The sequence below is a fragment of the Lepisosteus platostomus genome, chromosome 3 (genome assembly GCF_059453375.1).
Source record: "Lepisosteus platostomus isolate fLepPlt1 chromosome 3, fLepPlt1.hap1, whole genome shotgun sequence".
NCBI classification, from domain to species: Eukaryota; Metazoa; Chordata; class Actinopteri; order Semionotiformes; family Lepisosteidae; genus Lepisosteus; species Lepisosteus platostomus.
Window position 1 is genome coordinate 11,777,419 of NC_142613.1, and position 15,082 is coordinate 11,792,500.

Sequence of the window (15,082 nt, forward strand, 5' to 3'; positions counted from 1 at the left end):
TTCCTATAAAACAGTGGAGCCGGCCACCATTCTGGAGCACTGGTTAAGAAATGTTGGTCCGGAGGAAGGAGCACCACCTACAGGTCAAACAACACCACTCGCAGAGGCAGCCTGGTTTTTCTTAGATGTATCCCAAGCCAGTAATGACCAGGCCCAACCTTGCTTGCTTATCTTGTGAGATCTGATGAAATTGGGCTATAAGATGGCAAGACGACTCTCACATACATCAGTGTTGGTCAAACCATACAGTGTAGGAAGGGTCACGATCCAGCAGCATATAGGTCAGCCTTATAACTCCAGTTTGTAAAAACCTGGAACACAAGCCATCAATTTGGTAAATTACGGTATGTCAATTCAATTATGTCAGGAATGGCCAGCTGTGATCGTTGAGAGTTACAGGGTTTTGGCAATTTTGTTTCAAGTGATCTCTGAATTACTTTATACATCATGCAAATCACCTACGTTAGAAGCCACAACGACTAGCAAATGTTTTGAAATGCGTGATTGAAACGAGAGCTATAGAACCTGGAGGTTTTAACGAGAGTTAAGATACTATTGACAGTAAGTCTCTTCAAACTACACCACCCATAATTCAACATTCGATTATCAGACTGTTTTTGAAAGGAGTACGGTATAAATTTCCAAATGTTCATTTTGGAAATAAGGAGAGGTTTAAACAAGTGATAAAATATTTATTTCTTAAGTAACTTGTCTAGCTAAAATATTTTTCGGTTAATAAATACGTTTATTCTATTCCATCGAAATATTTTGGAGCACGCTTACTACATTTCCCAGGATGCTATGTTTTTCGGACGTGATTTCCTTCCTTCGCTGGAGTGCTGCTGCTGTTCGAGTAGCTGTCATCGAGAAGGTGATATTACTGTATTTTTTTCCCCCAATTAGAAATTCAAAGTTATCTGTTCACTTTTTAGCAGCTGAACTGGCAAGTCTAACAATGTGAATAATATAAAATATTTTATTAAGCATCGAAACCAATATGCATTTTCTATTGGTACGGACCAGGTTCCTGCGCGACGTGCTGTGTATTTGATTTTCTAAAAGTTTACAGCATGAGTTTGTATCGCATGCGTGCGAGCAAGAATCTTACTGTATTTTTTTTAAGTGTAAAACTTAAGTAGAGTCTAAACGTCTGTAAGCAATATCATTATCTTAAATATATGTGGAGTATTGCAAAAACTCACAATTTTGTTTACTTATTTTGACCCCAGAGTTGGAATTTAACCTCTGGACATCACAGTGTAATTCCCGTCCTATGTTAATATATAAACATTTGCAGTAAAGGATGATAAATTGTTTTGACTGACTTTATTAGTTCATTTACTGCATATGAAAATGAAAGACCAGATTGCATTCGCGGTAAAATTAGTGTTAGTTAGACTTTGATATCTTTGTGGGGGACATCGCTGGCAAAACACATAGTATTGTAGATGGAAACAAAGTTTTCCCATTCTTTGCAAACGATAGCAGAATGTAATTTGTGTCACGACAATCGTGAATTATTGTGTTGAAAACATGACTGGAAGCTCTGTCTGAAAGTTAATCCAAAAAGTTAAATAAAACTCCTGTAAAAGTTTTAGATCATTAAGTGTTGCGCAAAGGAAGTCATGTTTGTTCCTGTTGAGTAATTCTTTGCTTCTCATTTGTTCTTTCACAGTAGGGAAGGGGATGCTAAAAGATAAATTTAAATTTCAAGACGCTTGAAATGACATATGAAATGGGTATTGTAGGACTGTTTGTACCAGAGAAGGAAATGATAATACTAACCTACTGTGAGATGGGCGTTTCTGTCGGGATGCTAAAAAATGTGACAAACTGAACTGAAACATTTGTTAAAGGGGAACTGCAACGCTGTTTTTATATGTCAGGGTTAGAAAGAATCAGCATTGATGAGTGAAATGTAAAATGTACAGAGTAACTTGTAAAACCTCCAATTAACATCACAAAATAGATGAAATTTCCGGGTATGCACCGCGCCATGTTCTGTGATTCAGAATGAGACAACAAGACTTCTGGTGACGTGAAGTGGCCCTATAATATTGTAAACAAGCCGGATTGTGAATACATCTCTTTCAATGCTATAGAAATATTGCTCTCGTCTTCGAGACAGTTTTGCTGACAAATACTACTTACTTGTTAACTTTGCACGCAGGTTACGTTGGAACACTTCAGCGGTGAAATATCTTCGGCACAATCTTTACTTCTCTGCTCGTACCTCACAGCACATGAGTCACTGCGATGACTAGTGAGCAGGAAGGGCCGCTTCACGTCTAAAACTGGTGGGAACTCGCGCTCCTGCCTGTGGCGAGACCAACATGGCGACTTACAGTACTTTCACAAAGTTCACGACTGTGTGCTTAATTTGACATTAGTAAAATGTTATAACTCTACTCTGTAACGTCAATGAATTTATTTTGTTCCTGGGATTGAATCACCGGTCTGAGAAGTTGGGAATGCAGTTCCCCTTTAAAGCCCTAAACAGGCATTTATGCTGGGCCCGCATAAGGAAAAAACATTACATTTCAAATCAGAACCCGGTATATGTAAGTTGTTACCTACAGAATGTAAAACTATTAAATGAAAAGGGTAATAAACTGCAGTCACATGGCAGCTTGTTTTGCAGGCTGGAAGAGAGTGGGGGTGGGTCACAATGCCCCTGGAGGTGAAATGGCCGTTCCCACATCACCCCCGTCTGCCCTGGAAGATCTCCAGCACCTTGATCACGGGGCTAGTGGGCTCTTACAGCTACCTCTGGACCAGTGAGTCAGATGAGAGGCACAGGTCTATTTATAATAACCGGGGAATAGTTCTTCATTTCTCACTTGTTTCCCTCAACACGGAACCTGCGATAGGCCCCCTTAGTCATAGTTTCTGCTTATAAAGACACATTAAAAAGTTTCAGAGAATATCATTTGGTCAACTCCTACGTGTTTTTAGTTTTCTCCTGATTTTATTGATCCAAAGAATTCCAGATACTATTTGAAGAATCCTAGAAAAGTAGCTAAAAAAACTCCTTGTGATTAGGCTGTCTGAGCCTTTATATATGTGTCAAAACGTTTTTCTGTCCTGAATACTTCCATTTATGATTGTTGGCCCTGGTATTCTTTTTAAACTGTTCTTTTTTAAGATCAAGATAGATTATTATACTTGTTTTTCATTAGTTTGGGACTTGGAAAAAAATAAAAAGCCTTTTGACTTAAGCTTTACAGTGAACAGGTATTTACAAGGATTAAAACATTTGTTGGAATTGGGATTATTTGGATTTTCAGACAGATATAATCCCCATGACAAGTGGCAGCCATTTTGGCATTAAAGGGTTTTGCTGCTGTCTGAGATGAGGAGCATAGATTTGCCTTTGAAATGGTGATTGACTTGATTGACTCCACATCTCTACGTACAGTATACAGTATATCACATGAGAGGCAACTTTGAATACATTTGTAGAATGTCCCGAACTGTTGATCACTATTTCAGTCCAAAACTCATATTTTGTCCTATTTATATTCTGTTTTCATACTGAAACAGTTTACTCATTTATTTGTTTTTAACTGAATTATGGTGTGTTTTCTTTATAAAATGGTTCTCTGTAGATGAGCTAATCAAAAAAGAATGCTGTTGAATAATATTTATAATTTTAGCCAGTGTAAGTGTTGGTTCAGGGCACTTACAGTATATATGGAAGACTAAAACTGTAAGGACATTCTCATGGAAAGCAGAAGCTGAACATCAAATGTCCCTCAGACAATATCCCTATTTTTGTCAGTTTTTTTTCCCAATCTTTAAAAAAATATATAAAGTAGTAAACTGTAGAATCTTCTGAAAACTCAGTGTAGGGGCTTTTAACTGGGTATTTGGTGTGTATTGTATGTGACATTCATATTCTTTTTTCAAATCCTGCATTTTCTTCTCTCTTCAGAGTACTTCAACTACCTGACTGTCCACAATCAGGATGTCCTGTTTGAGCTCATTGACAACCGACCTCGCAGTACGCCCCTGATCACCCTCTCAAACCACCAGTCCTGTATGGATGATCCTCACCTCTGGGGTACATCACTTTAGCTGCAGTTAAAAAAAAAACAGAGTTGGCATTAAGCACCTTATCGATGTGCAGTTTATTTATTAATTTATTTTTCCATCTGTTCCTATTTGTTGTGCTGTCAAATAATCCAGCAAAAATAGCTGGAATTGTTAGGAAAAAATACATTATTCTTACAATGCATTGTTTCAGTTTTACATTAGAACATTAAAGTTTACATAGACTAAAGTGTAGATTCTGCACTGAATGTTTCTTTTTTCCCTTTCAAGATTTTTTAAGATTTATAAATTAGTACAAAAGAAGTATAATGTTAATGTCCCAGGAAATGAATATATACAGTGTTCTTATTTTGTAATTATTTCTTGCCTACAATAATCAACATTCATGAAGCCTGTATACTGTATATTCGTCCCCTAGCTGATATCTCACTGAAGAACCCCCCACCAGTTCAAGAGTGTATTCAGTATTTCTGTTTATGCAGTCAGACTCCATTTGACTGAATATAAATATGCACCTTTTTATATTTTTTTAGTGATGGAGATGTACCATAATTATCAGAGAAAGTGCTCCAGAGTGCAGTCCAAAATGTTCTTCCAAAAATTCATGTTTTCTTAAAATCAGTGGCAGATGTAATTTCTGAATTTTAGAACACAGGTCCCAAAACTATTTTGTGTAATACATTACTTTTAAAGAGCAGATTTTAATGCTTTTTTTATAGGTATCTTGAAGTTGCGCCATCTCTGGAGTCTTAAGAAAATGAGGTGGTGAGTGCCTTATTTACTGTTCTGTATCTAAGTGCTTTTCCTTTAACTGCAGGTTTTTTTCAGTTTAACCGTGGATCTTGCATTTCAGAGATGCATATGAATTGTGTGGCTAGAAGTTGTGTTAGTTAAAGTAGGTAGCTGCGTCAGCATGCGTAGGCTGCAAAGGAACAAGTGAAGGTTTATTCCATGCTGAAAAGAGAAGAAAAGAAACACAATGTTTCGGCTGTGCAGCCTTCTTCTTGACACCTGTCGAAACGTTTTCTCTTTTCTTCTCTTTTCAGCATGGAATAGCTTTACTTGTTCTGTTGTGTTGTGTTAGTTAAACCTGTTTTCCAAACGTGATATCCTAGTGTAATAAATTACATAAAACTTTGACAAGATAACTATTTTTCCCATTTTAAGCAAAGGCTTTCTGCTAATTTCTACAAAGTAGAATGCATAAGTTCACAGTAAGGGAATGGAATAAACATAAAAAGTTCTAAATGAGAACTGATTGCCGATATTTTTGTGATCCAAACATTTCATCAAGGTATGAATATTATAACGATATAAAATAGTTCACATGGCAAAAACAGTTTGGATTGGGGACATTATACAAAAACATACAAATTGGTAAAAGACGTCGGATGAACATAGTTCTCAGAACAAAGGAGAACTAGAATATAAACATAATGTAACATTTTTGCTGGTTGTCATTGTAGAGATCGTTGACACAATGCATTTAGTTTTCTGTCAGAGGTTTTGCAGTTGATTTATGTGTCCTCTGTTAAAATGATTTTTCCTAGGACTCCCGCAGCATCAGACATCTGCTTTACTAAAGGGCTGCACTCTTGCTTTTTCAGTCGGGGGAAGTGTGTGCCAGTGTGCAGAGGTGAGCTCTCCTAACACCTTCTCCACATAGACCTTGGCTATCGATAAATAATGAGAAACTGTTGGACTGCCAAAAAAAGCAAGATCTTTTTTCAGGGCTCTTAACCCATTAAGCCTTTTCCCAAATCTGCTTTTTCAATGGCTATATTTTTTTTCATATACAGTAATACACTTTTTCAATATTTCAGTGGCAAGGAAATAGAATTTCCAAACAAGAATTGCAGAACACATAAGTAGCAAGTAGAAACAAGGTCTAGTCCTGTTCTGTATTAATATATCCCAGTTTCGTCTCTTCCAGGAGATGGAGTCTACCAAAAGGGAATGGATTTTATTCTGGAGAAACTTAATAGTGGCGATTGGGTCCATATCTTCCCAGAGGGTAATTCAGTTGACCTTTGTCATTTTTTAAAGAAATAAGTCTATAAAGAGGTATTTTCTGATAGGGATCTGCATACATATACAGTGCTGTCCAGCTGGAATGAGACTTGTTTCATATGCATGTTAATAACTAAATATAACATGATCATAACAATTTTAATGAGTATTTTCCAAATGCTGAAAATTGCCAAGACCTGCTGTAGGATAGGCTTGCATCACATACAGAATGTCACTGGTCATTTTATTGAGGGTCTGTATAGGCAGAGAAAATCCTTCTGAGCATAAACAAGGATTTCTAGAGCAGCCTTCAATCTTGATTTTCTGGAAGACTTTGTAAAGTATCGGAAAATGGGTGAATGACCTCAGAAATACAGAGTTGTGTTGGCTTCAATTCTTTGGAGCATTCTCTATCAGTTTGTTGTACACAGATAGTGCATTGTATTGAACACTAATGTTAACATATCATGTGCTAGAAATGTCACATCTTGTGATCTGCTTAAAGATGTGTCACAGTTTCAAATCATAAGGAGTTTGCTTTAACAAGACCATATTTTATGTTTTGCTTTACAGGGAAGGTTAACATGACACAGGAATTTATTAGGCTAAAATGGGGTGAGTTCATTTGTATGAACTTTCTATTCCCTCTGCATTATGAATGATGCTGCACCAAAAAAAGAGTTTCTTTTCACATGGCTTTAAAAATAAGTTTTTCTGAAATTTACCTGAATCAATATTATTTAATAGTAGCATATTTTCTTTCACTTATACAATATACTCCCTTAACAGAAATGTTCTTCTGTGGTCAGATCATATATACATTATGTACATGTATATATTAGTACTAAGCACAGGTTATATATTATGCCTAATTCTTTGGAGTTTAAAAAAATAATGGAAATGATCAGCATAATTATGCAATCTTTCAGCTAATAAGGTGATTTAATCTTTTTTGTGCTGGTACTTGATACTTGATACTTTGTTTAGTGTAAACAGTATATGACGAGGTTTTTAATAGTTGTTTTAATGCTTTTTCACAGCACTGGTAATTTTCTTCTAGGTGTTGGGCGTTTGATAGCAGAGTGTACACTGAACCCTGTGATTCTGCCTCTGTGGCATGTAGGTACGTGGACCACATCAAATCCGATGCAAGGATGCTTTTGGTATTTTAAAATACTAATATAGCGCATTAATCAGTTTTATACTGCTAAAAATATAGAAATATTGAAGTCCACTTTCAGCTAAAAATTCCAGTTGAGTCATGTTCAACAAAATATCTGAATGGTCTGAAACACTGTGTTAGTTTGACACTGTCCCCTGAAGACTCTGGTTTGAATCCCACTTCAGAAAAAATAACTGCCCAGCTGACAAGATGTGTACAAACAGAAGTTGCTTTGGGAACATTTGTCTGACAAATAAATTAATATTAAACCAAATAAATACAGATTAAATATTTTATATTTAACTATACTCAAGCTGATAACTGTGGTTTTACGAGTTCACAACTGGCATGATTTTATGTGGTTGCAGAATGTCTCTTTTTTATATCGGGAAAAATGAGGATCACTGTTGCTAGTAAATATCACCGGTAATTACTGATATTTATTGCAGAGGACAGGAATTGCTAGCCTGTCAGTATTCAAGGAGCTGTGAAAATGCAGAACAATTTTCAAGCTCAAACATTGTTTCATTAGAACACATTGCATGCTGAATTTCTGGGATTAATACAGTGCCTAAGAGTTTAACAATGTAGAGTGAATAATTTTTTTTTTTTATTAGTAAGCATTGTTTTTCTGTTTGTTTCAAATTTCCCTAGGGATGAATGATGTCCTTCCGAACAAACCTCCTTACATTCCCCGTATTGGTCAAGTACGTTGAACTGCCCCACACTGACAGTGAGTTAGAAGCAGCAGTGTGGATTAGTAGGTGGTGACTCGGGATTAATCACTAGAAGGCTTTGGGATTAAATCTTTTTACTGTACTGGTCTTTACTGTACTGTTGAGCAATATGTTTTACTCAGATTACTCTAGTAAAATAAATTGCGTTATAAACGGCTGCAGATGTAAGTTGCTAAAAGTATTTAACTAGTAATAATGATTTTTGATGTATGGCTATTCCATTATGGTGCCAATCTTGAGTCACCCCCATTCATTAATTACTGATTGATTCAGGCTGTATTGGTACACAGATGCTGTACTCTATTTAGGCTGTACAGTCTTATTTATTTTCATATTTTTATTTAGTTTTGACTATAAGAAATACTTGCTGGCTAGGGAGAATCACCTTCAAACTGCCTTTTGCCTGTTTTTTGCTCCAGAAAAAAATGCTACAGGAAATAAAAATTAGCTTTGGAGCTTTCATGTTTTGAACCATGGATCAGTATTTGATTTTCATTTTTTAAACACTTGAAATTTTTATATATTCGCCCTAACAGAAAATAACAATTCTGGTCGGGAAACCATTCACTGTGAAGCATCTTTTGGAATCCCTGAAATCCGAAAACAAGAATCCGGTAAATTAAAACTCTCTTGATTAAACACAAGACATGGTATACTTGAGTGAAAACCAGCTAAAATATCTCACATTACCTCTAAGACATTGAAATACTTATTACTGAACTCATTACTGAATACACAAAATCTTGAGGGCCTGGTTGTACTGTCTGGTAAAAAAATAAATGGGCTAAAATGTTTGTTCAGACTTCAGGTTAAAAAACGGAAGCTGCTACAGTCATTTGCCAAAGATATCTGAGAGACAATCAGGCAATCAGTTTTATGTTTTTAATTTTATACTAATTTTATATTAGTATTTTCTACTAGTATAACAAATGTTAATAATACTAATACAGCTAAGATTGGGTGAGAAGAAACCATGCTTGTAATTTAGGTATCTTTGACAGTGATCAGAATCTTTAAAAACCTGTGATCAAAATAACTCAGGGTAATCTGTACATGAGATGCTAATGTGAGAATAAACTGGTTTACAGCTTCAGTAGAAGGTCACCGTAGTATTGTTTGTGCGTAAAGAGGAAGAAGATTGGGTGAAAAAAGAAAGCCGATGCAAAATGTCCCAAACTTTTGCACAGTAGTAAATGTCAGGGATAAGGTTGTATTTCATTAAATGTGGAGAGATTCCATGACAGCAAAGATAAACCTAGATAATGAAGTTTTAGAGAAAAGCTGGAGGTGAAGTGCTCCACAAAGAGGAAAAAGACCTGTAATCGAGAAGCTGCCAGTTCAGGTCTGGTTTTGATACTGACTCATTGTTTGTTACTCTGAGCAAACTGTGCTCCTCCATTCATTACAATATAAACCTGAGGTCAGGGTGCAAGTGACTGCAGCAGCGTTTGTTGATGCTTTGATCATCTCTTAGTCTAGGAACGTTACTTTTTATATTAATATTATTAATACTATATGTATCTTCAGTTGAAATGAATTAATAAGTATTTTTCTCTGTCTTCTGTTTTTAGAGGAATGTTACTATAATATTTGTAGCCTTTTTTCAAAATGGCAAAAAGTCATCTATGGCAAGGCATTGAACCTCTTCAAGAGGATAAACTAGATTTTTTTTTAAAATTTAGATTACACAGGAAAATGTACAATTTCTGGGCAGATAAGAGGAAGTGATTTTTCTTGTTGGGCTTTTACACGGGGTGGTTAATGTTTGAAATTGTTAACTATGCCATAAAGTTGTACCAGTATAATGTGGTTCTTCTAGAATGAGCCATTATTTATTTATTTGTATTTTATAGTTATTTTATGATCATTTAGTTTGTGGATTAAAGAAAGCTCTTAGTTTGAACAGTTTTTAATGTGGGGCCTGTTACTCAGTTATCATAGCTCTAGTATTGCTGCAACAAGACTTTTATTTTCCTTTAATAAAAACAAAACTCATAATATTATTTAAGCTTTTGAATATCTTTCCTAAAGTCATGAAGATGTGTGTTTTTTTAGATCTTCTGAGGGGAATGGTGAATCTGTTTTGGTGCTTCACATACACACGTTTGGTGTATACACATACACACTCTCACAGAGTGCACAGAGTTATACCTTCTCTCCTTTTCTGACTCTGCTTTAGGTTGAAATGAGGAAGGCTTTGACTGACTTCATCCAGGAGGAGTTCTGCAGTCTGAAGTCTCAGGCAGAAGCCCTTCACCAGCGGCTGCAATCCACTGGACGATAGCCAGGCTTGAAGAGCGGCCTGTGCAAATCACTGCATAGGTGCACGGCAGAGGAGATGAAAGACAAAATGCTGAAAGCCAAAGCAAGGCCATATTCACAAGTGAAACGAGGAGCTCAGTTTGCGTGTGCTTGCACTTGTTGGTAACTTCTTCGGTAGATGGGATTGACATGAAAGTTTCATGTTTTAGGCAGAAAAGGTAGAATCATGCCCCAATTAGATATTGCAGACATTAAACGGTGAAAAATGGCTGATCCTGCCATTTTTAGAATAATGAAATGGGCTTGTGAGGAAAGTCCTAAGTAACTCAAACATAGCCAGTTCCTTGGGATGCAGGGTGGATGGACCGTATGGGCAGATACTGTCTGTTGGGATTTTCCATGAAGTGGTGCATATTTCTGCATATTTGTTTCAGCACTGCTTAGTTTTGGTAGGTAGGGAGTTTTGGTTTTCATGTATTACCACACAGGATTGATACCTGGGACCTGTGTACTATAGCTGATGTGCACCACTGGGTAATGCAGAATTCGCCTGAGCACAGCTAAGATTGGGCAGAATGGAATCCTGTAGGGGCATTTTATTGGCCCATAAGCCTACTGGACAAAACTGTTCGGGTAGAGAACTGGTGTGCTGTCTTTGATTTTTAAGGAATGCTGGATGTGTTTCAGAGTTATAGCACACAAACATGCATGTCTGCATGTGGCATGAGACTCAAACACTGGCCCTAGTGAGTTACGCTGTCTTTTAATTTTAACACCATACTGTACATGCAGCCACTCACATTTTGGCTTGATAAATCAGGATGGATGAAGTCTTCAGCCTTTTAAGGCCTTTCTAATCCTGCTGGACTGGGAGAATCTAGCAGTGGGATTAGAGACCATTGATCTGTGGTTTGCTGAGCCAAGTGAAAATATCTATCCTTTTATTTAAAAAAATAAAATCATGAATAGGTCTGTATTGAATGGTTTCTCTTGTCCAGTGTGGTTTTAAGGGATGTGTTTTGTCTAAAAAAGCTATTTGATTTCTGAAGTAATCTTTGCTGATTGATTTTAAAATAGGCCTTGGCATTGACATTAAATTTAAATATCAATGTCAAGTTAAATGGCATTGAGAATAAAAGTTAAAATATTATTTTAAGGAAGACATGGCTACCTCCTTTCTTTGTTGACCGTAAACCTGATATCTTCACTGAAGGCTTTACAGTGTCAGCTTGTTCAGTATTTGTGTCCTGTAGGACCAGAAGATACTGTTGGTATCTGCTGTTTTATCTTTCAATGCACAGCTTGGTCATATCTATAAAAAATATAACTTATTCAAGAAATAAAATACTGGACTTGTTTATGAATAAGAGTACAATTAACTATACCTATTTATATCTGCATATCTATACGTTTATTATACAGTTGGAATGCATCCTGTTTGGATGCTTCTGACATCGTCTTGATTAATTTTTGGAAGGTGATTTCCCTAGAGCACATCAAACAGAGTGACATGTTGGTCTAGCAGACAGAGCAATAGAGACTTTTGCAGAAGGAGTTTAACAAGATATGCCAGAAGGTCTAAATGAAACCGCTGTAAAAGACATGTTCCATATTTGAATGTGGCATTTCACTGTTAGTTGTACATATTTGCTCATTATGAAGTTCTAACATATCACACTGGTAAATGCTTGTGAATATGACCATGGTTTGGGCAATGAACTTATTTACAATGGGTAAAATAACCTGTGCAGGGCTTTAATGGATGCACAGCACTGTGCATGAAATATTTATACTTTCACCCAGCCTGGCCTCTACTGCACCGATAATCAGCAATCATCTTGCAGCTACACTGATGGGAGGTTTCAGTTTGGATGTAGTTTTGCCTTAACTAAACTTTCCAAACTTTTGTTAACAGTTGTTGACCAATTTGTGGTTCTTTTGTGTTTCTTTTTTCCTATTGATACTAAGATTTTCAGTCAACACCCACAATGGAATTTTGGGCCCCCAAAGCAAACAGTTTCTGTAGGTTATTACAATATTTACAATAAAATACATGGCAGTTCGATATGTTTTCATGTTATAAAAAATATAGATGAGGTGGGTGGCATGATGGTGCAATGGTTAGCATTGCTGACTTGCAGTGCTGGAGCTCAGGTCCTACCTTTGCAGAGTTTGTAAGTCCCCCCCTGTGTTTGCATGGATTTCCTCCAGGTAGTCCAGTTTCCTCCCACTGTCCAAAAATATAGATCTAGTTTTATTGGCTTCTGGGAATATCGTGTGTGTGTGTGTGTGTGTGTGTGTGTGTGAGACATGGGATGGACTGACATCCCATCCAAGGCATACCCTGCCTGAGGCTTCAGATCCTCCATGAACCTTAATTGGATTAAGAGATTAGAAAATGGATAGATTACTATAGAGATAGGAACACCTATAATAATGTTTCTGTTATTTAGAAATCTGAGATTCTTGGAATGTTTGCCACAAGAAACAACAGAATGCTTAACATTATATACAGATTTGAGCTGCACCAATTGCCTGAATAATTCATTGTAACAGTGCTCAGCACACTGAGCGAGTTGCAGAAGTAACGTCCTCACCCTCTGAAATCTAGACAGTGTAGTCTCAGTCATCTGACCTGTCTGAGTTATTCACTGTTTAGAGAGAGGTGCCATGCATGCTCAGAGCCTGCAAGTAACCGGGATTGAATCCTGGCAGGGACAGGGAGAGATGCACTTGTTACTTAACATCTTAATGGCTGCCAGTTTGGGAATCCAGTTTAAGGTATGTTTAGTTGTTAAAGTGTTCTTTCTGGGTACAAATGGCACTCCATACTGCACCAAGCAATAGAGGACTGATGTAATTCTAGGCAGAGATGAATTTATAACCAAAAAAGTTAAAAGACTTGAGCAGGAAACTGGAACAGATGAGGTGCCATAAATATAAATACTAGATCCTAATCAACTAATTTAAATGTTTTATGAAAATGCAATTTACAGATGAGAGTACTCAATACACAATAGGATGTGCCACGAGACAAAACTAGAGATATGAACATGAACTGAGGTAGTCCATCGTTACCGATTTAATAATTTTGTATTTTGATAAGACTTTTGATGTTTTGTCCCCTATCTTTTATAAAGCTGTTTTAATTATGTCCTAAACTGTAGCCCAAAGGGCTTGGCAGCTGATGTTAATCTTTTGTACTTGTATTTGAGGTTTTCTCATGTATAAGATAATGTTAAGCTAACTAGTAGCTGCAATGTCACAGTTATTTTTAATTGTATTTTCCTTTTAATTTTGTATATGAAGGATTTTTATAACAGTGATTAAATTTAACTTGGAACTGATTGAACTGGATTATATGGATATAATATAACTAAAGAAGAAAAAGATCTTGTACTGCCATATTGGAATCAGTTCAGAAAGTTTGTTTCATTCTGTTCCTAGTTCAAGTTAATAAAATATGGGCTTTTACGTCTGTGTCATTTATGTGGGAGTTACAGAATTCTTATGGAGCTTGTTCTACTGTATAACACGGGACATGTTATTGATGTCTCTTGTTGTGTAAAAATATACTTCTTGTGAACTTCTTCATTTATCATGTTCTTAAAAACTATTGACATGCTTTGACAGTTCTCTGTTGTAGCACGGAGAAAAATATTTTTCTAATATACAATTGTAATGTCATTTCATGGCAAACCTCAGTATGCTGCATTTCTATCTTTGAATCTTGGCCCTTATACAGCGTAAGTAGAGCACTCTTTCTTCTCTTTTTTTCTTAACTCTTGGACTTGGAATGTATTGTTTCAGGAATTAATTCATTTTGAGTCTTTAACAGTATTCTGGGGTGACCTTCCTTTTCCTAACCCGTATTCCTCTCTTCCCAAGTTGGCACCTGTAATATCTGCCCCATTCCTTCATAGCCAGCTTTTCTAAAATTATCCCTGTTTTTTAATTGTCAGCAGTCAACATAATCTAACATATTCAGGTCACAATTTCCCACTGGTTCTCTCTTACAGAGAGCTCTATAAGTACGTACAGTAAGAGTACTTTAACAACCTGGGATAAGAAGCCTAGTCTGGCAAGTAACAGGCGCAAGGCAGGGCACCAGGAGAGGGCACAAGTCAATCGCACTTAACCATTTCAATGTTAGCAATTTCTGCTTCTGTATTCCCTATCTCAGTAGGTGTGGAACATTAAAATCTCACAGTAATAGAACATTCGAGTTCTTATATTTCAAGCCTCAACTCGCTAACCAATAGCCCACACTTTCTTCCTTTCTCCATGTTCCTGAGCTGCATACACTGGCCAGCTCTCTTCCTGGCTCTCGGCTCTAAACGGTGGCTCAAACTGACGGTCCCTTTCTCAGTTCCTCAGCTCTAACCACTAGCCTCCCCTGCCTCCCTCCCTTTCTCCCACTATTCCCAAACTAGTCCACACTGCCTGCCTGCCTGCCTCCTGGTCCTTTTCATTGTAAATGCAGGCCAAATCCGGAAGGAATCTCTGATCGATTTCTCTGCTGGAAGCCCAAACTTCCTGCTTCTCTTTAAATTTCTCCTGTTCTACTACTAACCCACAACACCTCTCTTTCAGACTTCTCTTTCAAACCCCACACTAGGCCTTTTCTCCAGTGCCTCCTACCTAATCGCCAACTCACACTGCTTTCCACCCCTCTCTGTGTTTTATTTCTCATAAATACTAAGCTTAATTCTTCTTTAATGTACTGTTATTTTTTTATTTTAGGACTATATTTCACAGTAAGCTGAAATTAACAGTATTTAAAAAAATAGTTAAGGTCTGAATACAAGTGCACAGCGAGCTGTTAAGTCTTTTGACTTAAAAAATAATTCTAAAGAGC

At 36.7% G+C, this 15,082-nt stretch overlaps 1 protein-coding gene across 1 annotated transcript; it reads left to right on the top strand.

The window, feature by feature from the left end:
- The first annotated feature begins 784 nt into the window (after positions 1 to 784).
- On the top strand, positions 785 to 13,698 carry tafazzin (tafazzin, phospholipid-lysophospholipid transacylase). The gene is made up of 11 exons (XM_088627125.1): positions 785 to 871; positions 2,642 to 2,777; positions 3,935 to 4,063; positions 4,773 to 4,818; positions 5,604 to 5,689; positions 5,987 to 6,067; positions 6,637 to 6,678; positions 7,124 to 7,186; positions 7,880 to 7,932; positions 8,499 to 8,576; positions 10,142 to 13,698. The coding sequence occupies exons 1-11, from the start codon at positions 797 to 799 to the stop codon at positions 10,244 to 10,246; spliced, it is 894 nt and encodes a 297-aa protein (XP_088483251.1). The 5' UTR covers positions 785 to 796; the 3' UTR covers positions 10,247 to 13,698.
- Positions 13,699 to 15,082: the final 1,384 nt, after the last annotated feature.

Excerpts from the sequence above, each read along its gene's own strand:
- tafazzin (XM_088627125.1), top strand. The coding sequence starts at position 797 with ATGCTATGTTTTTCGGACGTGATTTCCTTCCTTCGCTGGAGTGCTGCT. Across the intron at positions 4,064-4,772 it reads GGATGATCCTCACCTCTGGG|GTATCTTGAAGTTGCGCCAT; the intron begins GTACATCACTTT and ends CTTTTTTTATAG. Across the intron at positions 4,819-5,603 it reads AGTCTTAAGAAAATGAGGTG|GACTCCCGCAGCATCAGACA; the intron begins GTGAGTGCCTTA and ends GATTTTTCCTAG.